This window comes from Alnus glutinosa, chromosome 11 (assembly GCF_958979055.1).
Source record: "Alnus glutinosa chromosome 11, dhAlnGlut1.1, whole genome shotgun sequence".
Lineage (NCBI taxonomy): Eukaryota > Viridiplantae > Streptophyta > Magnoliopsida > Fagales > Betulaceae > Alnus > Alnus glutinosa.
The window spans coordinates 21,693,243-21,719,009 of NC_084896.1; the positions used below are offsets into that span (position 1 = coordinate 21,693,243).

At 34.4% G+C, this 25,767-nt stretch overlaps 1 protein-coding gene across 4 annotated transcripts; it reads right to left on the reverse strand.

Annotated features, from left to right (window-relative positions):
* Positions 1–521: 521 nt before the first annotated feature.
* Positions 522–20,293, reverse strand: LOC133882444 (probable sphingolipid transporter spinster homolog 2). Of its 4 annotated transcripts, XM_062321631.1 has the most exons (17): positions 20,042–20,154; positions 19,058–19,119; positions 18,687–18,818; positions 18,120–18,221; positions 13,557–13,661; positions 13,282–13,357; positions 10,498–10,572; positions 10,162–10,264; positions 10,029–10,088; positions 9,175–9,256; positions 8,938–9,035; positions 8,652–8,728; positions 8,354–8,467; positions 7,135–7,254; positions 3,984–4,112; positions 2,736–2,814; positions 522–912 (listed from the first exon to the last, which is right to left on the reverse strand). In XM_062321631.1, the coding sequence occupies exons 4-17, from the start codon at positions 18,167–18,169 to the stop codon at positions 779–781; spliced, it is 1,302 nt and encodes a 433-aa protein (XP_062177615.1). In that variant the 5' UTR covers positions 18,170–18,221; positions 18,687–18,818; positions 19,058–19,119; positions 20,042–20,154; the 3' UTR covers positions 522–778. The 4 variants fall into 4 exon arrangements, with proteins under 4 accessions (XP_062177615.1, XP_062177613.1, XP_062177612.1 ...); XM_062321629.1 differs by lacking the exon at positions 19,058–19,119 and having other exon boundaries at positions 2,736–2,827; positions 20,042–20,293; XM_062321628.1 differs by lacking the exon at positions 19,058–19,119 and having other exon boundaries at positions 9,175–9,250; positions 20,042–20,289.
* Positions 20,294–25,767: the final 5,474 nt, after the last annotated feature.

The following is a 25,767-nucleotide window of genomic DNA, read 5'->3' on the forward strand; positions in this document are numbered from 1 at the left end:
AAAAAAGGAAACTGCTCTCAGGAGAGAGAAGAGAGCTTCGAAGCAACGCCCAACAATGTCGTTTTAACACCTGATCTACTTATTTCAAGGTCTCAACTGTTTCCATTCTTGTGTGTTTTCCTAATTCCACTTTTCACACTATGAACTTGTTTTTCTTTTTCTTTTTGACGTAAACGAGAAGAGGAAAAATTTAGTGAAAATTAGCTTGGGCTTTGTCATCTCGTAGGTTTTGCGGTTGGGGTGTTTTCGTAGTTTCTTGAGTTTTGGGCTCGTGAAAATTCTCTGCGTAAATACCCTGTGTACTTAGTGGCGCCTTATACTTTTTTTTTAAAAAAAAAAAAAAATTCATTACTAATAAAAAAAATTATTTAATAATTAAAATCGTTAGATGAATAACTATCACTGAGTTCTAGCCCCTTTGACCTTACTATATAAATAAATGTACAATATATAATACAAGATGCCAGTTCTGTTAAGTAGATGATTCTACAGATTCAATCTACTCCAATTTCTTCGTGAAAAAAAGAAAAGAAAAAGAAAACTCCCATTTCTTCAGTAACAATTTGGTGTGCTTAAATTGAAATATGAAAAATTTCAAAAAAAACTGCTGAGATGGGAAGCTTTGATGCCAGTGAGCCTGTGGTCATACTTCTGCACTAGTTTTTCCTTTCAAAATTGAGAGAATTACAGCGCATACTAATCATTAATCAAAGTAGGAACCTTACTTACACAAAGAAAAAGCATCGACTAAAGAACTAGCCTAAAAAAAAAAAAAAACTTAAGGTTCAGCTGAAGATCCCGTTGTTTCTGCTGTATTCCCTTCTAGCAAGGGTGTTCTGTTTGACCTGTCTGTCACAGTGACTTGATGCTCGCTTTCTTCATCAAATCTATCCACGCTGTGCATAAATACTCCTGCGGCAGTACATAATGGTTACATAATTTCTTAGCAATTTTTTTTAAACAGAAAATCAAACAAATATATTAAAAAAGCGCAAGGCGCCCCAAAGTATGCAAGAAGTATACAACGGAAACCAAACTAGAGAAAACCAAAAAAGAAAAAAAGAAACGCGAAAAACACAAACACCTAAGACACCCAAAAACCCACAATTGAAACCCTAAACCCAACAAAACACTCTAGACTACACTACATCACAGCAAGAGTCCTCTTGCCTTTACCCTGACTAGAACGAACATCCTAGCATCAAAATTTATCGAGCACTTTAAATTCTTAACCTCTCTACTCCCTTTAGGCTTAGGAGCAGAAGAAGGATCCTCTTGACGCTAACCCTCATCAATTAACATCAAGAAGTCCATTAAACCCTTATCTTCACCCCCGAAAGAGATCCCCATAGTGTGATAGCACGATTTTGCAACTTGCACTGGCTTAGGGTAACCTATAACCCCCACCTCATCCTTCTCTCCACCACCAGCCCCATCCAGATCACCCATTTGCGAAATTTCATAACAAGTGGATCTGGAAGGATGGTGTTTTGCTCATGCAATTATGATACTTGTTACTATGAAATTTTACATGGATAAGCTGTTTTGGAGTGACTATCATGCTATCAAAAGATTTGATAATTCTTGTGTGCAGGGACAGACCAACGAGGACTAAAGAGGAGCCCTAGCCCCCTAAAAGGTCCGTCTCCAAGTCTATTCACTTTTAGTGCATTTAGTTGTACCTTAATATTTCACAGAATACTGTCATTATACTGCTAGCCTATGCTTTAATAATCTTATCCCTTCTATAAAATGTTTTCTAAGGAAATATTCTGACTGTAGAATCAAATTACTTAGTTCCTTGGCTCTCTAGATCAAGGGCATATCTTTCTATGAAAGAGAGAGAGTAATATCAACTTCTTCAACCTAGCTTTTATTTCATTTTTCACTTGAAAGAACGTGTAAACAAATTTAAAAGTAAGAACTCTTCTGAAAAAAGAAAGAGAAATAAATTATATATACTAAAAATGTCATAAATAGTTTCTATCATATTTCTTTGCCCCGGTACCAATTAAGAAATTTAACTAGTCTCTCACTATGTCACAAGGCAAAAGTATTGAAAAATATGTATTTTTTTATTTTGGATAATTAAAAACATTTTTTAATTGATGCAAAAAATCTTGGTTTAGCACAAGCGCAATGTAAACCTTGGACTATTTACACTTGAGAAATATTTACTTTCATTCTCTTGCATATCTTTTGTCCATCTCCATATAAGAAATGTGCAAATCCACCATTGAATATGTGAGACCCACATGTGGGTTTTACAGTTTCAATTGTGAATTTGAAAAAGAGATGTGCAAGAGAATGACACCAAATACATATCTTTATACTTTGCTAAGTACGTTATGAGTCCTATATATGCTACAAACATTTTGTCTTATTCCAGTTTATTTTTACCGGCAAATGTTTTCCTTTAGAAAAATATGAGGATATTATCATTCACCAAGAATATCCTACTGCTCACATATTCCCATAGACAGACTTAAAGAGGACTCGAGAAGGATTTTATTTTTAAATTATATCCAAAACCCCTAGATAAAAACATACAAGTTTCGTCCCTACTTGTGAGTGTGTTGTTGGATGAGAAGGATGTGGGATTTAGTGACCAGTCACTCTTTTGAGGTCGCCATGCAAGGAACCCTTACTCAAATGCTATCTCCGGATAATCAATTGTTAACTTGGATGCACCTTTGTTGGGGAAAAAAGGGAGGAAATAACTAACAAGAACTTACCAATAAACCATATTCCAGCTGCTGGAAACAAAATCGCTGTTAGAATAAGAGCAGTCTCCCTCCAGTTGTTGACATAATCCTGCATGATTACTCTAAAGTAAGGTCAGTAAAATGATGGTCGATCTAAAATGTATGAAAGACCAGTATCAGGACTTCAATATCTTAAGATCTTGGTAAACTCTATAAACCCATTGCTTTCCAACAGGAAGAACAAAGTTCCAAATTACATAACAATCACTATTTGAATGACAATGTAACAGACCTAAACATAAAAAGAAATTCCCTATTGTGTTCATAAAGCTTGTGATAATCATTATAAATGCAGCGTTGGAGTTATTTTCGTCATAAGACCACCCCCCCAAAAAAGAAAAAAAAGAACTATATTGGGCATATGACTACCATTCAATTTAGCAGAAGCAATATACTGCCAAAACTAAAGTTTTTAAACAGTATCACAGATTCTTTCCTCATCGTTGCTGCATCTGATTTACATGTCAAAACTGTTGAAAAGGGCACGATTGTTCTGTATACAAAGCATCTTTCTGTTGTTATCATTATTCTTCTTCCTATACTGCCTCAATATATGAACTTCTTCACCTAAGTTACTACTACCCTAGTGGGTTCTACAGTGATTGCGCATATGAGCAATACATTTTATATAAAAGGAAACACTCACTCCAGTTTATTAAGTGTTGAGAGGAACAAAAATGTCCTTTTGTATCATTTACAAGGGTAGCATTCTTTTATAATTCTTCTCTTATTAACTTAGTATATATCTCATCAGTCGAGAAAATTGAATGCCTTGTTTGCAGATAAGCTTTAAGAGTGACTATAATTGTTATAAATGAAATTTACATTAAAGGGGGTAAGATGCCATTCTCTCTCTCTTTTCTTTTTCTCTTTAATTTTCTTTTTGCCGCTCCTGTAATCTATCAAAACACATGTTTGGCCATTATCCAGAAGGGACTGAACTGCCCAAATTCAATTGATTACCCTTTTGCTTGTATTACGCTAGTTTATAACTGAAAATAGCACTTATAGAATGACCGGAAGACTATAACTAGGAAAGTGCTTTCCATTTTTTCTTTAGGGTGAGAGGGAAAATAAAAAAGCTAAGGTAGATTAGTTACTTCAAAGATATGATTAAACATTAGTATCATCCACACTTGATACCACTAAAGGAAAAAAGTGATTCCCTAGGGTCTCAACAGTTCAGCATTTCCAAAGACATGATGAAAGAAGGCAAACCTCGAGAACTCCAACAAGAGGTGAGGAAGGAACATCTCCAAAGATGTGAATTGAAACGGTAGAGATAGCCATAGATAGTGGCCTCATACTTGGTTTAACACAATGGAGAGAGATATAATTTACAGGTCCCTGCAAATGAAAACATAGAAAGTCTCTGTAGAGTAAGGTACTCCAAATTCCGAGTTGTTAATTGCTTAGCAATACAAAGAGAGAATGAAAATAATCTAATAACCAGACATACTTTTTTATTTTAACACTTTCATATTGGATACACAATGAATTCTTCCAGAGAAAACATCATTAAGTTACCGATATAAGTTATTTTCTCAAAAGGAAAAAAAAAAAAAAAAAATTGAAGTAAAAAAAACATCCTTGTCATATTCATGATGGAAAACATTAAAATTTTAACACAGAAAAAATCTATAAATCCCTCAAAGTGCATTTATGTTAAAGCAAATTATATGTAAAATCTCACTGTCATAGCATATGCTCACATCTCAAGGTCAATTTTTAAGCAGCCTATCCTGGGTCTATGATCAATTTTTTTTTTTGTTTTGTTTTTGTTTTTATTTTTTATTTTTGTAAATTCATCAATGGATTAGAAAGATCAGACAGAAGGTTATACAACAAGAAAATTGATGTCAACACACCATATAATATTGTCAGAAAGTACTCTGATACCAGAATAGGTGAATCAAAAGGGAGACACATTTCAGTTTGCAATTTTAATACCAGATACGGTGTATCAAAATGCGTCACGCGTATTGCTCTGCTGAAATATAGGCCTCCGTATTTAGCTGCTTTGGTTTTGTTGGTTGATTCAATTGGTTGGCATGGGTTGAGGTCTGAAGTAGTGTTTGCGTGGGCTCTACTTTGTTGGGTATGGGAGTGTGTCAAAGATTCCATGGGGAGGTTCTTCTTCGTAGAAGCAAAACCCTTTGAATTCATCATCGAGCATGGGGTAACTTCAGGATGAGGGAAAGGGCACATTCGTTTAATTTTTCTGGGGAGAGGGTGCATTTTGGCTACTCTTGCCCATTGATGATGCGGCTAAGGTGGAAATCAGTGGGGGGTTTTATTTGAAAGTTCAGAGATGCTCATCATGCCCTCTTGGCCTTGGGCCAGCAGTGCAGTAACAGTCATGGAAGCTATATGGCCGTAGAGGAGTTCAACAATGGAGGTCGGAGGGGATCCATTCTGATTCCCGAAGAGCTAGCCCATATTCTCAATTGTAGTATATCTTCTCTATCATTGAAATATTTGGGACTCCCTCTAGGCGCCTCTTTCAAGTCAAAGGCTATTTGGGATGGGGTGAGAAAATGGAAAGAAGATTAACCAGTTGGAAGAAATACTTGTCTCGTTATGGTCGCCTAACACTAATCAAGGGTATGTTATCTAGTTTACCTACGTATTTCTTCTCCCTGTTCCCCCTACCAAGAGTAGCTAGAAGATTGGAGCGTCTTCAAAGGGACTTCCTTTTGGATGGAATAGGTGATGAGCCCAAGTTTCATATGGTGAATTGGAGGACTGTTTGCTCCTCAGTTCCAAGAGGTGGAGAAATGGCTCTCAAGTCGTCATTCCCTAAACTTTAATATATAGCTCATGACAAATATGCCTTAGTGTCAAATTATTTGGACTTCTTCTAGTAGTTATATCCATTGGAATTCAAGCTTCATCAGGGCGGTCTAGGATTGGGATTTGGAGTCCCTACACTTGTTCCTTGACCTATTGTACTTGTCGAAAACCCATCCGGGGGAGCGGAACCGAATGTTGTAGACCCTAACATGCAATCGCGGTTTTGTAGTGAAGAGCTACTATAATTCTTTTTTGCCTGGAGAGCCTCGTCTATTCCCATGGAAAAGCATTTAGAATGTTAAGGAGGGCCTTTCATTGGTTCCTTCACTTGGATAGCAACTCAGGATAAGATACTTACAATTGATAACATGAGAAGACTCACTCTAGTTAATTGGTGCTGCCTTTGCAAAAAGAACGAGGAGACTATAAATCACCTCCTCCTCCATTGTGAGTTTGCATCTGGTCTTTGGCACCTGATTTTAAATTTATTCAGAGTCTCATGGGTCATGCCTAGCAATATTCTAGAACTGCTACATTGTTGGAAGACTCAAGGATCAGCACATTCCACCGAAGCCATTTGGAAAGTCATTCTTGCACTATTAATGTGGAGGATATGGAGAGAAAGAAACTGGTGCCAATTTGAGGACTGTGAGTCTAATGTGCTTTGTTTAAAATCCCCCTTCTTGAGTTCTCTCTTAGATTGGGTTGTAGCTTTTGTTTCTAATTTTTCCTCCTCGAATCTTGTAGATCTTGTTCACTTTTTAGACTTTAGACACCATTAGGAAGGTTGTTTTTTCTTGTATACTTTTCCTGTACAGGGGCTTTGCCTTTCTTTTTAATAAATTTTTATTCATAAAAAATGTGTATAATAAGGGAGAGGCATTTGAATCGGCCATTTAAGGAAATTTTGCGTAGAGGTTGGCCAAAGGAGAGGAAACTAGAAAAATGTTATGGCACCATGTGGATATTGTATTTTCCAGTATTGCTTTGCTATGAAAAGATATTAGCTCATCTCGTAATTAATATGAGAAAACGTGATCAATAACAATCATGCATCATAACCATGAAATGATACTTATGAGGAAGTGATGCTTGATTTACTGAGGATAATTCCAACTGAACAGTATGTTGAGCATAAAGGACGATTAAAACAAAGAAATATGTAGTGACAAGAAAAAGCTAGTGGTAACAAGTACAAAAGAGGCATGAATACTCCTAAAAATTTGATATCCAAAGAAGGATATAGAAGCACCTTTTGCAGGCAGCGAGTAACAACATTGAACAATTTTAGGTAGACTAAAGCTCAACAAACTTAACTTCCAATTTACAACAGGCACAGGAGAAGCTTTACTTAACATCACGAACATAAATTTCAGTTTGTTAAGGACTTAGCTTAGGAAGTCCAGGATCAAGAACTTAACTAAAAGACTAATATCAGACATAAATTACAAGCAGATCATCTACTGTGAGTTCATAAGATGCATTTTATTTTACTTTGTAATCAATGCTGCATAGCCCAAATTCAATGGGGCAACCAACAATAGAAAAAAACGATTTGCTTTAAGGAGGAAAATACCTGAGTGGCAAAGACAAGTAGTTCGCCGACCGAAAAAAGAGCTAGGAAAACATACATGCTCTTGAAACAAAAGGCGCTGAAGCAAAATACCGCTCCAAAAAATGTTGCCACTGAAAGAAGCTGCAACAGTTTCCGACTAAAGCTATTTAGTGGCAGAGGCAAGAAGAAATAATTTTGGTATGATGATTGTAAACAAAGACAGAAATATTTGAATTGTATAAGGCTATTCCTGAAGGTTTTCTCAACTCCACAAAGCTTCACCGAACCAAACTTCTATATATAATAAGCATAGAAGAAAAATAAGTGACATAAATGCTATTTTGAGACAAGCCAATTAAATTCACAGCAAGCTCAGCTGTTCAAAGCTTCTGGCCAATGGTTTCCCAAAAAATTAACATATTTGAAGATTCTGACCCAGCTTATGCCATCAGAACTTCATAGCTGCATGATTTGTTTCATTTCCACTTTCCTCAAGAATACTTCCTTACTTTCGCATTCTGCAACTCCAATTTGCCTCCTATCCAAGTTCATTAAATTTCTATGATGTGAATAAAAGATGATTTGCTTAATCAACATTGTAATTAGTTTCTTAATTTAATATTGGTTTCTGTACATTATTCAGTCTCACATCATAAAGGACCATGGAGTTTTGTGATCTTCAAATATATAGAAAGCAAAAATTCATTTAAAGGTTTCTCTGCATCAAAAAGTTTCAATAACTTTGATCTTAGGCAACTATGGAAAAAAAGCATGCAAAAAGGCTAGACATGAGAGTCCCAAGGCACAAACGAATATGTAGAAATTGCATCGGTAGCTATAGGAAGATTTAGTTGTAGGGAAACTGCATCTCAAAAATTAAGGTTCCTAGCTCTGTTTGAGAATTGCACACATACAAATAATATTTTATACAACCAAATGTAATAATGGTAAAATGTCTAACCACTAGGAAAGCCTAGAGGCCTAAATAAGCTGCCATGGTTAATTACTCATATACTGATGCGCAAGGAGAAACCAAGTAGACACCTAGAATAACAGGGATAAACAGCAACTTGCGAGAGCAAAATCAAAGACCACCTAGCAGTTCAAAAAGAAAAATATTTGATTATCTCACTCTTCTATGCACAATAGCCCAACAAGAAGAAAATAATGCATGAATGTCTACCAAAAGAATCAAGGAAAGTAATCCTAGTTCCTTTCCTCTCAAATCAAAAGAACCCACCTTAAAAGCATTGGAGATGGTGTTATTTATAAAATCAAGAACAAAGCCTCCAGCTAACGTGCCCAATATTCCAGAGACAATTGTAATCCCTCCAAAAATCAAATCTGCATCACTCTGCAAAAATACCCAATTGCATATGGTGCAGCAAGATCATCAAGTCGTACCTTGGGGCTACATTGTCATCATTTAATAAGTGATGTTATTTATGCAAATCATGAGAATTTAAATGAAAGGGATATTAGAAAGTTGTATTGAACAATTTAAAATTGCATATATCAGATCAAAGGTAAGAGCTTACCATATTATAAATACTTTTACCAGCCTTAGGTCCCCAATATGAGTAGGCACCAATGACGAAGTTGTATGCTATGTAACCTAAGGGTCATTCAGTGTTTAAGAAATTAGTATGTCATGAGTGAGAAAAGCAACATGTGTACTTAATTATTACTCTCAAAATATCCCAAAATAAAATTCGCAAATCCAAGGATGAAGTTCTTCAGATTAACTTATTAGGATAACACACTGAATTAAATGAAAGTAGCTACAGATGCACAAGATGGTAGTAAAGCAGGAGAGAAAAATACCTAGAACGTTAATGACATACACCTTCTCAAGCAAAAGCACTTTCATATCTTTCAAAAATTTTGCAAATTGATTCCAAATCTTAGTTGCAACTTTCACCCTGCCATAAAATAAGATCTGAGAAAAGAAAATATATATTTGCATACTTTGGCAGGTACTATATACAATTTATAGGTAGTATAAAGACATTAACCACATTCAAAATAACATATTATGAGCTGAAGGATGCTGGTCCTCACATGGCAGGTTTATATGAGCTCTTATCCCTGAACTCTTCACTCGTGGATGCTGCTCCACCATTACTAACTGCAACCTCTGTATCTATGCATTGAGAATCTAAATAAAATAAGTTTTTATTTTATCTTTTCATAAGTATCTAAAATAAAATAATTACAGCCAATAAGGGGAACTACTCTACATAAGGAACTAATCAACAGAGCAGATTCCTGTTATCATTGACCACATAAAATATTAATGAATAACGTTAACTATTAAAGGACTGAAGCAAAGACTATAAGTAATGACATGAAAACATCAAATTTTAAATTTTGCTAAACAACATTTTTTTTATGTCTTTTTGAACCTATAAGTAGGTTATGGGGGGTAAGACTTTGTGATGCCAAAGTGAAGTATAAGAAAGTATCTTGCTACATGATATCCTTCCTTTTCCCTCCTAAGAACCCTAGTTAGAAATCCATAACTCAGATTCCATAATTTATTCAGAATGAACGCTTCAAGCTACTTACTTCAAAAGAAAACTAAATTTCAATAGCTATGATGCAATCCTGTTATGAAAAAGGAGAAATTTAGACAAGTAGAAATTTTGTCTAGGAAAGTTTATTAATTAGAATTTGAGCTTAAAAACTAAGGTGTCATCTTTTATCGATAAAGTTCTAAATTCATGCATTTATGCAACTACACAATCACATCAAAAAGTTGAAGTTATATGCTGATGCATGTTTCATATACATTGGCTTATTGGGAATGTTATTAGCGATACGATGTTCTGCATCTAGTGAACGAAGTATTTGACAGAAAGGTAAAATAAATAGATACTGCATAATCCATTGTGTTATAATCTTATTTGCAGCACCTTGCGAGGCAGCCGTCTCTACCTCTGCCAGTGCTTTGTTTAATTCAGCTGGAGCAAAACCTGTATCCACAAGTTGTTTATAAACATAGATAAATGGTTGCAGCATCACAAGTAAAACATAAGAAACATGCACCTTTCAATTGAAGAGGCTTCATCACAAAGCCTAGAACAGCGAAGGGAAGCATTAAAATTGCCTCCACCCAGAATGCAACACGCCAATTCAAATAACCTCCAACCTATATATTCATAACAAAAAAAAGGTATACAGTCAGCCGAATAAGGTCAGGGCAGGAAACATAAAGGAGATGGGATCAAGTAAGAAACAGCAATCAGAATATCAATTAGAGTAGTAGATAAAAAATGGTCACACATCCATAATTCTTATGATTTTACAATTAAATATTACTTAAGAGATCATCTATGATAACATGGTCCTCAATCATAGAACAGTTAAAGTAAAGAGACTTACCAATCCACCATAAACATAGCCAAGTGCATATCCAGTTGATATACACATATAGAATATTGAAAGCCATGCTGTTTTCTGATACAAATACAGGTATAAGAATGAGGTTCCAAGCGGATAAAAAATAAAATGTAGAGGCAAGTATAACACCAAATAGAAGAATCATACCTAAAAGGGGAAAAGGACACAGACAATGATGTAAACCTGAGATTAAATCACATCCAAAAGCAATTGACAATTTGCCAATTTGGAAAGGGAAGGGAGGTTACAAGGGACATTACAACTATTTACATTCATCTGACAAAAAGTTTTGCCTTGATTTCATAAGGAAAAGAATAATATGGCATCATTGCCTGAGGAACTCAGCAACAGAACATGATAACAGAGAAAGCCTCAAATCTCTAGGTTGAACTGTAACTCCGCTTGGGAAGGGCTGAGCATTGTCATTTTCCTTGGCCTAATTGAAATACAGATAGATCTCAAGGTTCCCAAAGTCCATCCGACCCTGGTTCAAAATGTCACAAGGATATTTGGTATATTTTAGACTACACCATGCTATATTTATAAGAAAACTAATTTGGCAACAGAGATATTTTGCTTGGTCTATGTTCTTTGCTTATTCTCTAATCTGCTGACTGCTACCTTCCCTCTTCCCCATAACTGACGAATGGAAGTGTTCCAAGGTCAACAGTTGGCACCAAGTTTTTGTCACTATAAAATATTTCCTTTGATTTAGAACTTGAAGCTTTAGTAAGTTTTTTGGCCTCATTCTATTTGCATGGCTTTACCCAATTAGAATATAAATTCATCTATTTCTATTAGCTTAAGCTTTTGGAATAAGTGGTGATTTAACATGGTATCCGAGCTAGAGGTTTTGAATTCGAACTCCAACTCCACAGTTTACCTTCCATTACAATTAATTATTCTACATGTTGGGCCCTACTTATTAAGTGAGAGTTTAAGCCCATACGTGAAGGGGAGTGTTAAAATATAAATTAAATGATTGAATTCATCAATTCCTATCAGTTTAAGCTTTTGAAATAAGTGGTGATTTAGTATTCCCTTCTTATGAGATTACAAAAAACCATCGTTTCTCTTCTATGCTTGGGCAACATTGATGGTTATTTTTCTTCTTTCCCATCGTATTAAGTCTTAAGTTTTAGATGAGTTCACTTTCTTATGGTTTATTTGGATGGAGTATTTGAGAAGGATTTGGATTTCAGTATTCTGATTTAAATGGCTAGATAAAGTATGAAAAGATTAAAAAAAAAAAAAAAATCAAATCTATTAAAGAAATTCTTGGATGGGGCCTTACTAATACGTGCATTTGAAATGATTAGGCGAAAGATGTAAATTCAAATTCGTAAGACAACTGATTGTTGGATCAAAATCCTCAAACCTCAAGCCCATCACGTGCTAAACTTCTAATCAAACAATTTATATCAGCAATTGTTCTTGAAATCCCTGGATTTAAAAGATCAAATCTAAATGCAACCTTAGGTTATTTCTCTTGGGTTTCTAGAAGTTAAAAAAAATTCATTTCTGCGCCAGATCATTGAGAGAAGTCTCATGCAAAGTAGAACAGAGGTCAAAGTTGAGAAATTATGGAGTTTGCATCTTTCAGGATGATCTTCATGAACAAAAGCCTTTCTCAGTCTTTCCCCTCCCAAATGTATATGTTGTTGAAGCCATGACAAAGTAGCTCCTTAAAGGAGCAATTCATATGGCCATGTTTCATTAGATGATGCAATTTCCTCTAAAACCAACAGAGCCAATTTGTCTATCCTTATCCACATGCAAGAAATGAAAATGCAAAATCATTAAAACATAAAGGCCATAAAAGCCCAAAAATCTAGGAATCATGTTCTCATTATATTACTTATTTAAGATGACTATATAAATGACAGTTTTTAAGAGGGACTTCTTTTATCGAAGGAAATGAAACTTGCTGATATTGAAGAAGATTTCAGCGGAGAACCGGGCATCATAACAAAGAAGAAGAATGAAAAAAACCCGTATGAGTGATTCCTAAGGACTGTATCTCATTAAAAAGAGGATACCGATACCCTCTAAAATAATTTTAAATGAAAGCTCTTGACAAAAACATCTCCCCACGAGCACCTTATCATCCAAAAGCACTCCAATCTTTAGGAGAAAGGAACATTAGATATCCCCTGAAGTAAATGAGAATAACCAAGGGCTTGACTTGCTATTTCTAGCCCCTCTAATGACAATACACTCGACTTTCTCTGATGACGACATTTTTTTCCTGATAAGTCCTCTGATGAAAACATTAACCATCCTGATGTAAAAATCTTCCCCAAAAACTTCAAGAAGGGAAAGATAAAGATCTTTTGACCAGATATAATTTCTAGAGCACACTGGCTTCCACAAGACCTACCAAAGGAACAATGTTGGTGACTCGAGCACAAAAAGAAGTAAGGGAAGACTTCCTATCCCATCCCAATTCCACCCTCACAATCAAAATTAACAACTCACTCTAAAGGACAAACATTTAAAGTTAGCACATCATAGTCCAAACTGAAAGAGCTGCACAATTTATGATGGTAGATGGACAATATAACCAATGTAACCATAGATATCCAAAGGAATTGGAAGATGTGAAACTGTTAGTGTGCTGGGGCATTAGATGGGACTTGAAATTAACATTCATGTGCCACAGAATCATTGCATATAAACAATTAGAGGGGGGTTGAGATTAGGCAGTACACATAATGGATCATGCAATGGCAAGCATAGTCAAAAGGGAAAGGAGAAAAAAAAAACCTGAGCAGCTGGGGCATTATCATCAATGAATGGAGCTGCAAGACTTATAAATGAAGCCTCACCTACACCAACCAGCCTGCAGAAACCAAAAACAAAAAAAAAAAAAAAGGAAGGAAAAAAGTACTACAGTGATTGAAAAACATATTAATTCATGTGTTAAAGAGCCCTTATTACTTAAGTACACAAAGACCTAAAAGGAGAGTATATAAGATAAGTTGTAATTATCAAATATAAGATGGGTTGAAATGTATATATGTGTATATATAGCCACTTACATGCGACAGATTGTAATGGACCAGAAATTAAATGAAAAACCGCAACCAATTACAGCTAAAGTCCAAACTGAAAGTCCCACTCCAATAAGCCTAAATGGATTCACGCTGCAAAATTTGAGAACAACAATTAAGGACTAACATAGAAATAAAGTCACTGAGACCAACCTAGCATCATACTTTTGGCATAGAATACAGGAGAAGATTAATATGAAAAATAAATATGCAATGCAGTAGAAACCAAATGGAAATGCACAACTGATTGCAGCGAAGTCTGAACTCACAATCCAGGTCCAACAAGCCTAAATGAATCTGTGAAAAATAAAAAATAAACTTCTTCTATTTCTTCAATCATATTTGACTAACATGGCAAAGCAAAATGCACAATGATAAAAAGTTATTCTACATCAAGGTAAATAAATAAATAGAATATTTTTTTAAAAAAAAATCTGCCCCCATTAGATGGTTAGACTAGTCAACCTCAAGAATTCAAATGGACAGAAGGATAAACAGGAACATTGCCATGAAATATAAATTCTCATACTCTTGTTTAAAGCCCCTGTTCATCTTTGACATTTCTTGTTTAAAGCCTATTCCTAGCTTCAATAGGCTTGGAACACTTGTCATCTCAGACTTAAGCTTTTAAGTTGAGTGGTGTCTCAATATGCTATATTATGGGTTTACGAAAGAACTCTACAAGGTATCAATCTCTCTAACAAATGGTATTAGAGCTAATTGTGGCGTGCGATATGGTGAAGTGGCATAGGCACAGACAAGGATCCCTAAAGTAGGGACAAAGGTGCAAGGTGCGGGTATGAACGAGAGCCTTAGATTAAGGAGCAAAGGTTCATGATACATGCACAAATGAGAGTCCCTGGAGTAGGGACAAAGGTGCATAGCGCGGGTAAACCCACATAGCACACAAGTGATCTTGGAGAGAGCCTATAAGATTGATAAAAAGCTTCCGTTTGAGGGGGTGTAGCAATGTGGTGATGAACTCACACGTGAGGGGGAGATTATTGAGTATACACGTGCGAGCGTAGAAAGATTTGATTGAAAAGATTGTTAGGATTTATGCCCTAAAGTCCAAATGCTTTATATGAAATTTTAGTTTTTATTAAATAAAGTTGTTTATTTACTGATTTATTAAATAAACATTGGGCATATAACCATTTACATGTATGCATCAAATTAATATATATATATTTTGATAAGTAATTGCATCAAATTAATATATATATATTTTGATAAGTAATTGCATCAAATTAATATTATTGATCATATACATGTGAAATCTATAGGTTACATTGAATATGACTTAGGTGTGAGTAACGAGATTATCATACAGAAAATCTAAGTCTTAAACCTTGTAGCTTATAAACTATTGTTTGTAGTCGGCAATAGAATTGGGCCTTCCATTTGATAAGAATACAATACATCAATCATGATGATCTATCTTGATCATGTGAAGTGGGGACTTCGGATTGATGTGTTGGTGCTGATAAGAAGCACTAAATGGACCACATGAGTTGTTAGTCTTTTTAGAACACTGTCAAAAAAATAATTTGAATTCACGACTCTTATAGCATTGACTCTCAATCCTAGGAGGGTCGTGAACTCAAATATAAAGTCGAAGTCACTTTGAGACATTTAGGAGTGAGACCTTTTGCGGTTAAAATTATCAGTGTTAGGTGATTAGATGTAGCATTATGGGAACACCACTCCTCAAGAAGAAATCCAAATCCTTTGATTTAATAAAAAAGATAAAAAATATCCCATCGAGATAGATTTAATGGACTTGGTTATTCTTAATCCTGGTCCTAGGTGTTTTGGTAAGAGTTACTAAAACTTTATGTACAAGGTGAAATGAGATTTCACAAGTACGAGACTAATCACGGGATTAAATTGGGTACTCAAGGATAAGAGGTAGTGAATTAAAATGGCAATCATTTTTTTATATTGATTCAACTACGGATTATTTCATGGAGGGGTCAAATGCATTAATATAAGAATACCATTGGGATTATTTGATAAATAACTAAATCACAATTACAATTGTTTAGTAGAATCAATTGTAATTAATAGTAACTTAGGACAAGTCATGAGATGACAAGTGTTCTAAACCTATTGAAGCTAGTTTTTATTCTCTCTCGGTTCCTCTCCAAGCTGATCGCATTAACCAAATTGCACAAGCTTCTAGAACCCTCATTGGCTGTGTTTTATATGAGAGGAGGCTAGGGTTTGAATTCCCTAGTGTGGCCGTGTTTTCACAAGACAGTGGACGCTAGGTTTTTTCCCTCTACTACAAGTAAACACATGCCTATAAATAAGAAGCTTGTATAGGTATAAGACACACAGTGTTGTCAAGAGTTGACAGGCACAATTTGAGAGCCCACACTCTCGGTCTCAAATCAATCATTGGAGAGACGATTTAGAGGTTTCAGAAACCCTAATTCACACGTCCAAAAGAAGGAAAGGAGGGGAAAGCAAATTGAGCCCTTGAATCAAAGTGGTGGCAAAATCTTACATAAGTTCTCTTCATTGCCATTTTTTTTATTGCATAATCCTTTTGCTATGGTTTCATGATCTCTTCCTTGGGTTTTCCGTTGTGCATATGATGCATAATCCCAACAAAGATGTCATAAGTGTAAGTGATTAATATAGCATAGTTGAGCCAAAATCCATAGGCTTATGCTTTTGGGTTGAGTGGTGTCACAACATACTATATTATGATCTCACTGAAAGACTCCTAAAGGTATCTATCTCCCTAACAAGCGGTATCAGAGCTGATGGTAGTGTGTGGTATAGTGGAGTGGCACATGCACAAAAAAAGGTCATTGGAATAGGGGCAAAGGTGCAAGATGCAAGCATGGACAAGGGTCCTCAGAGTATATTAAAGTATTGACTAAATGAATTTAATAGAGTAAAGGGCAAAGGTCCATGGCATGAGCACAAACAATAGTCCTTCGAGTAAGGACAAAGGTGCAAGGTGTGAGCACAGACGAGGACCTCTGGATTAAGGGGGCAAAGGTTCATGGCATGGGCACAAACGAGGGTCCCTAGACTCTAGAGTAGGAACAAAAGATGCATGGCGCAGGCAAACCCACATAGCCCACAAGTGATCCTAAAGACGGTGGATAAGATTGATAAAATAAAAAATAAATAAATAAAACTTTCGTTTGAAGGGGACTAGGGGAGTGTAACTAGGGTTGTACATGTGGTGGCAGTTAGCGGTTATTGCCTCTAATCGCTAATCGCGGGCAGTTAACAGTTTTGAGTAACCGCAATGCCCGTCTAGGTCGGACGGTTACCAACCGTCCTCTCCCCCAGTTAGCGGTTATTTATGCCCAAACTGCACTGCGGTAGCCTCCTGTCAAGTATGAGCCTCTTGGTCTTATTTTGGTGGTTTGGGCCTGTTTAAGACGGTTTTGGGACTATTTTAGTGTTTTGGAATGAAACCCTATAGCAAAACGATGTTGTTTTGGTATTAAACACCAAAATGATGTCGTTTTGCTATATTATTATTATTATTATTATTTTTTTAATGTTTAATATATATTATATATAAAGGTAGGCGATTAGTGGTTGTTAATCGCCTCCGCTTATCCTACCACCGCTAACTGCAATGTTCTAGACGATTAGTTGGGAAAAGCTAACCGCCCGCCCATGTGGTTACACGGTTATAGCGATTATTAATTAATAACCACCCGTTTGTACAATCCTAAGTATAGTAATGTGGTAATGTATTCACTTGTGTGGGAGAGATTGTTGACTTTACACGTGTGAGCGTTAAAAGATTGAGTCTCACATTAAAAAGGTGTCACAAGTTTGAGTGGTTAATATAACATAGTTCGGCCAAACCTTGTAAGCTTAAGCTTTTAAGTTAGTGGTGTCTCAACACGATATATTATGGGCTCACTAAAAGACTCCCCAAGGTATCAATCTCCCTAACAACAAAAAATATAATAATATAAGAGTAGGAGAAATAAAACATATATTGTTATCATCAGCAATGGAGATGAGAATGAAACAATCAATTCTTATATGCGCTTAATAATTTGCAGAATACCTATAGGGGCAAGGGACTTGAAATTCGAGTAACACACCCAAACTTATTAGGTGAGAGGTTATAGGCTAACAGAGTTACTTTTAATCTATCCACTAATTTTTTTCTAGAGTTTACACTTGTTTCACCATAATATTGGGTTTTTCAAACATATACCTAATGTAACTAGTAGATATTTTCCATAGTTAGTTACAATAATCCTTAGATTATTGATACGAAGGTATTGATCTGATTTTGTACGCCCCTTTAAGAACCGTGAATGCACTGCCATAATTGTCCTCATAATCAAAGTTTGCATCCTTGTTTTATCTGTTTTTTTTATCAGTTTTTGATTTATCTGTATGTTGCATCTTGGTTTCTCTTATTAAATAGAGCATACTTCAATGATTATTACATTCTGATTGACATAGTGAGATTTAATCTTAAAATTATGTGCCTTACCTTTCAATTAATTATACTGAGATAGGTTGGCAACCAATGCAACACAAGATGGTTATTACCTCTTTGCTAATGATGCAAATATTGGGGAAGCCACAAGAAGTCCAACCATAAAAGCAGATGATAGAACTCCATCTTCAAAATTGCTCAAGTTAAACTCCCCCCTACATACAATAAGAAACTGAAATTAAGTCAAAGCAATTTAAGCTTCTTAAAAAGTTAATGTCCCCATAATTTTATTGCACAATCAAATGCATAAATGTGCACAAATGGATACAACACACATGCACAGTCACGCACACCTACCCACACATTGGCATCCACACACACACAAAACCTCAATCACTTAGTAGCTGCAGCAAGCAGATGTAATTTTGAAACCACATAAATGTGCACAAGTATGACAGAAAAAGTGAAGTAACAAACTGTTTTTCTCAAATTTTTCATTTTTCTTATGCTTCTTGGAAACAGATGAATATATTTGATGTTAATGTATACTAGTGAGAAAATATGCAAGTTTGTTTCTATCTGGGGCACATAAAACATGATGGTAAGAAAAAAAAAATACAAATAAGGTATGTAAAGATTATTTTCACAGGTTCAAATGAAAGCCCCCAAGTTAATCTTACTGTATTCCGGTACCAGCTGTGCATGTACCACTTTTGGTGCAAGTTCCTTGACTCCCATTCACACCATTGCTGGCTATTGTTCCTCGGTCCACATAATTTATCAAGTTAATAATGCAAAAGATAATGAGTAGCCTGCAAAAACAACGTAAATAAGTTTATTATATGACTAGACCAACAACAGGAAATGTATGAACCTTTAAAGTGAATCATAAAGTCAGAACTTCAAGAGACTTTCAACCCAATTTCAGAGTTAATATAGATAGTACATTTAGACTCAGACACAAACTACAAGTTTTTTTTTTTTTTTTTCCGCGTCAAAAGCCAAAGGGTGCATATACATACCGAGCTTTAAATTTGATCTTCTAACTAACCTGGAAAATCACCTTTTCCTTTTAATTTCGAGAACAAGAAGCCATCATTCTGCCACTAATACCTAAAAGCACCCCCAGCCAAGCCAGCTAGTCAGTCAATTAAGTAAATAAGAAATGTCATTTTCCTTTAATCTCCCATTCCACCTTCTTTATCAAATTCAAGGACTAACTAGCTGAACACTCAAAGTAACCAATCTAATTCCTTTATCAGTCCTGACAATAGGACTTCAAAAACCTAAAACAAAATCATCTTCAACAAAGAAACAATTCAATATGTACTCCAACCCATCAACTTCAACTGATAAATGATATAAAAAAAATGCATAGGCACAAATGCACAGTGAAGCTCGGGATATTAACTTGTAGCCAAAATCCCCATTTTTAACCAATACATTGTGACCAGTTTGATCACAAAGGATACTGAAAAAGAAAGAAATTCTAAAATTTAATCTCAACTCTACAGCATTTTGGATTCTAAATGGAAATACATGATAAAACTCTATGCGTCCCTAATAATTGCATAGGCCACTGTTGAGTGAAGCATCTTTTTCTTCGAACTCATGAAACATCATATATATATAAACTCACCTTCTTTTCCTTTCTCACATTTTCTCAGCAACCAAACACAGTTTCAGCAACATAATAATCAAAGTTACAATTTTAACGTTTCGGCACATTGACGTTGGCTTCCAGAAACAAGAAACTCAACGAAACTAAGCCAAAAGAGTTTTCTCTGTTGACATTTTCCCTGTTATTCCAGCACCCTAATAATCCTCGAATTGTTCAAATCCTACATTTTCTCAGGAACCAATACACGAAAATAAAAATAAAAATTGAAGCTTGAATACCAACTACGCTCATTACAAAACCCCAAAAAGAAATTCAAAAAACAAAAATAGAGACACTCAAAAAGTTTCTTTCTTTTTTCCTCAGCAACCAAAAATTCCACAAAAAAACAAAAACCCACCAAGCACAAGAAAGTACCTCTTGGGCGTGAACCATGACGGGGCTGGAGCAGTGCCAGGAGCTTTCCGACCCATGTCTGCCTCAGCCGAAGGCTTGGATTCTTCTGAAGGCTTTGCTTGCTCTTTCTCCACTGCCATGAAAAAAACAAAATATTGTACAAATATATACAGTTGGAGCGACTTTTGATATTTGAATGGTAGTTGGGAAGAAGAGTGGGGTTGTCGTTTGCTCCTCAAACTTTGAGGTTGGCCTGAGGCTTTTTCTTGCTGTCAATTTTTTCTTTTTTTTTTGAAACAAACGAAAACAAAAAAAAGTGTTTTTTTTTGTGACATAAAAATAGGAGAAGAATTTGGTTGTGATTACAGTTTGTTTAGGTGCTAATCATGCGTCTGTGTTTACACTGTGGACTTGTGCGCCCCCACGTTTGATTGTGCCACGTTGACAGTGGTTTGGGGATCACCCATTGATCTAAATACATCATAATATGATATGAGAGTTGTACGTGGAAGTAGAAGTCTAGGAATGAGTGGAAGAATATACCCCGACATTCCTGCGAGTGATGAAATGGTAGTTTAGCCAACAGCAGATTGGTATCTAGAACAAGCACAAGATGCTTTTTCTTTTGTCCTTTTTTTGTTTGGGGGGCTTTACTTTAACAGGAAAAAGATACCAATAAAAAAAAAAAAAACTTCAATTTGATATCTAAGATATTGTTATTCATGATATTCCATCGTTTCGAGATAGTCGAGATGTAATTCATCCCATTAAATATTGAATTTATATGTGAAAGATTTATCAGCTTTATGAAATGAAATTCCGAGTTATTGCAAATTAATTAAAAATGAAACGATGAGATTATGAAAGTAAATATTCTCGCATTTAATTATTGTTATTGCACTGTTTATTCTAGTTCCTACTGCTTTTCTACTTATAATATAATCTCAAGATTTGGTGGTCATTTGGTAAACATTTTTGTTGTGAATATTTTGTTTTAATAGTAATAAAAAGTAATTAATGTGTGATATAAATGTGAAAAAAAAAATTAAATTTTTTGTAAGAGAAAAATAAAAAAAAGTTATTTGGCAATTAAAAAAACAAAAAAGGTTGATTTTTTGGGGAGGAGTGTATTAAACACACCACGAATAATAGGCTATGACTTATGGCTTGATGTTTTTTAAGTGGAGTAACGTTATCTATCATATTTTTATCTTATAAATATTTAATAATACTTTTTTTTTTTTTAAGAAATATTAATCCAAAAGTTAGTTATGACTAACGAATCTACAATCGTAAGATAGTTATAAAATAAAATTGTAGTTTATAGCATTATATTTTTAAGTGCTATCGACCTTGAATGTATTGCATATCCACCGCTAGTTTACTACACTTTTATTATATTTTATTGATGTGATACTGTTAATCAGTTTTTTAATTGATTGACAAACTTTAGCATGTAAAGATGTACGTGAATTAACTGCATATATTTTTCAACCATACCTAAGACTACGTGCCTAGGACACTTTGCCAAAGCATGCAGTGGCTTTGTATTCAAATGATGTTTGTATAGAAGGTCCAGCTTGGAAAGAGGTCGGAAAGATGTTTGAGATATTCTTGATATATAGAGCCTGAAAACTGCTTTTGGTGATTAAACCTTGCCACCACCCCCTCAAACCCTATGCCAACTAGATTGAGATCCTGCTTCTTATTTGGGCTGTTCATTTTAAATGAATGATTGAGAATGTAGCAACTCATTAAAATGAGAAAAAAAGAATGGCTTCTTCTTAGCCATGTTTATTAATGTTACAAACTTGAATATCAAATGCGTAATAAGATAAATTAAGTTAGGTTCTTAGAGAGAACCTAAATTTTCTTCAAAAATGTGTTTTGAAATAAATGTCTCTACATGTCTTTATTAATATGGTTAACTATTTTTATTACCTCTAATGTTCTCACAATGTTTCAATTTTTGCAATTTTTTTCCGATATATTGTTGGAGTTGTAATGGTCCCTTTCACGACCTAAAAAAAATAAAATAAATAAAAACTTTTATCTTCAGAAAATCTCTATTTCAACTGTTACAAGAGGGCTTGTCTAGAGAGAGAGAACAATCGGGCAATGCACTGCTCACATATCAACAGAAATCGTAAAGATTGGCGAAGAACTATCGCCTAAAGGCTGGGGCGGAGCTAGAATTTTAGTTTTGGGGGGGACTAAGTTTTAAAAAAAATTGGGGGAAAACTAAAAAATTTAAAAAAAAATTAGGGGTAAAATTTTAATTTTTTTTTAGGAAATTTTATATATATATATATATATATGGGAAAAGTACACATAACCCCCTCAAACTATCACCTCATTTTCAATGTATCCCTCAAACTACCAATTGTGTCAATGTCCCCCCTTAAATTACCAAAAAATGTCAATGTGCCCCAAATGACAAAAATGTCTTTTATAAAATTATTAAAATAAAAGAAAAACTAAAAAAAAAAATTATTAAAAAAATAGAAAATAACAAAAATGTATTCCAAAAAAATAATAAAAAATTAAAACTGTTTTTTTTAAAAAAAAAATAATAATAATAGTTTTCAGTTTTTTTTTTCGTTTTTTTTCTTTTAAAAAAAATTGTTCCTTTTCGTTTTTTTAATTTAATAAAAACTGGTTTTTTTTCATTTGTTTTATTTTTTTTAAAATAAAATAAATTTCAGTTATTTTTTGTTTTTTCGTTTTTTTTCTTTAAAAGAAAATTGTTCTTCTTCGTTTTTAAATTTAATAAAAACTAGTTTTTCTTTTCTTTCTTTTTTCATTTGTTTTATTTTTATTTTAAAAATAAATTTCTGTTATTTTTTTTTTTGCTTTTTTTTTTAAAAGAATAAAAAATTTGTTCTTTTTTTAATTTTTTTTTTCGTTTTTTATTTATTTATTTTTTTTAGTTTTTTATTTTTTATTATTTTTTTTAAAGGTTTTTGAGTTTTAGTTTTAATTTTTTGAATTTATGAAGACATTTTTGTCTTATTGAAAAAAAAAAATTATAGTCATTTTTGTCTTTTTGTTGGTTTTAGGAGGACATTGATATTTTTTTGTAAGAGTAATGATTCACTACCACCTAAATATACAATTTTTCACCACCTTGTCTATGTGGCAAGGTGGTCCCCCACTTTAATTTATTTTTAAAAAATAAAAAAAAAACTCAAAAAGTAGTGGGGGACCACCTTGCCACATAGGCAAGGTGGTGAAAAATTATATATTTAGGTGGCATTGAATCATTATTCTTTTTTGTAATTTAGGGAGACATCGACACAATTAGTAATTTAGGAGATACATTCATAATTGAGTGGTAATTTGAGGGGATTATGTGTAATTTTTTTCATATATATATATATATATATATATATATATATATATATATATATATATATATATAATTTTGACTTATTTTTTTTTTAAAAATTTCCTTTCTAAAAGAAAGATCATTTATCTCTCAGCATTCAGCATTTACTCTCTCTCTCTCTCTCTCTCTCTCTTGTTATGTCTGGAAACAAGATTTCAATATTTTTTTCCTTTAGATCTATCTCTCTCGTCTCTCTCTTGCTATCTCACTAATATTTGTTCTTTGTGTTTTTTTTTTTTTCCCAGAAGACCGACTCACCCCACCGGCCGCACGACTCGGTCGCCGGTGACGGAGATCAAGGCGTCGAGGTCTCGCCGGGGCGCTGGTTTGGACGTCGTCGGTGACGGAGATCATGGCGTCGGGCTCCGATCCGCTCCTGGCCCCATTTTTTGGGTCACCGGAGATCGGGTCCGATCTTCAACTTTTTTCGGTCTCTGAATCACCCATGGAAGATTTCACCGGCGTAGGAGAGGTTTACGGCGAGAAATGATTTACCGGCGATAAGTTAATTACCGGAAAGGGAAAAAAAAGAAAAAAAGAACAGAAACTAATTTGTGTCAAATATTGGATTTTTAGCGACGTGGGTTATTCCACGTGGCTAAAGCCCCTCCTCCCCCCTTTTTTTTATTTTTTTATTTTTATTTATTTATTTTAAAATTGCATGTAACCACAGCACGTGGGTAAATAACAACATATATAAAAAAAAGGCCATGTCTCTAAATGCCATTTGGTGAAAAGCTAATTAGCCACGTGGGACTCACGAGACTAACTATGAGTGGTTAATATATATATATATATATTTTAAAAAAAAACAAATAGCATATGCTATCATTAATGATGAAAAGGCCCGAATGCATACATCTTGAAAATAGATGGATAAAACCTCCCTACACTTTAAGTCAAAAGGATTTGACTTAAAAAACAACTATTTAAACAGAAACACAAATCCCACAAGAATTAACATTTGAGCCTTTTTTTACAATATCACACACTTTAAAATGAAAAAATGGTTGATTTAGCTAGGGGTGTGCAAATTAACCGATTATCAACAAGAAATTACCATATTATCCATCTTCGGTTGGCACGGACCGTCCACCTAACCACTAAGATGCGGTACGACCCGTCTTCCCTAGGCATGGATTAGCTACATCTTTAATAGGATACATACAATCAATGAAAAAGTATAACCCATTTTCGGTTGGCACGAATCGTCTACCTAAATTACACTAAACTAGGGTGTAGTACGATTCGTCTTCCCTAGGCATGGCCTATCTAATCCTCTTGATCATATGTCAATTAAACCCGTTGTATAATCATCATTCTCATAATCACAGAAAATAAGAATGATTTGAGTTCAATAAAGGTAAAAAGCTTTCTAAGACAAGAGAAGAATTCTACCAATATTGATTATGAATTGAAGAACAATTGCATTAAAAGATGAAGAACAATATCAAATTGTAGCAATTCTCATAATTATACAACCAACATGCATAAACTAAAATTCTCTAAATTAAAATACAATCAAACCATTGTGCTTGGATAGGGCTACATCAATACCCTACAAAGGTTTTTAGCCGCTCATGAAGTTGCTACAATGGCCTCTTGCCATAATTACTTCTCTTCAACTCTTCAAGCCTTCAAGAAGTTTTTCTCTGAATTTTCTCTAGGTAGCAGTGTCTTTTTTCAATGTTTAGAGGCCTAGAAGCTCTTGCAATTCCAGAAAAATCGTCTCTTGAGTCTTCTTGTCCAAGTAGGAGATTGAAACTTCAATCCAAGTAGGAAAAGGATTCTAAATTCGGCCAGAATTGTGGTCCTTTATTGCGATGCGATTTTGATATAGTAAACGTCCGAATTTAGGAAAAGCTATTTCTGACATATTTGTTGTAATTTTTATTAGCTTTCCAACGCCACCAATTTTATTACAATCCGATATCTGACGCAAAAGTTATGATTCAAACACTGAGACATATGCAGAATCCAAATTTGAATCTAATCCGATTTTTGACTCTTAGTAGAGAAATTCCGATTTAATCCTTCACTTGATTTGATTAAACTTAACCACATCATATAGGTATTCTATTATGATTGGTTAAGCTTAAACATATCTTCTAGGTCTTCTCAAAGTGTACTTTAAGCCCAAAAAGCATGGAATTAATTGCATCTTTATTTAAAACCTGAAAACAATAAAACAACACAAAATCAAACAAGAGTAATGATTCACTACCACCTAAATATACAACTTTCCACCACCTTGTCTATGTGACAAGGTGGTCCCCCACTTTAATTTATTTTTAAAAAATAAAAAAACTCAAAAAGTAGTGGGGGACCACCTTGCCACGTAGGCAAGGTGGTGAAAAGT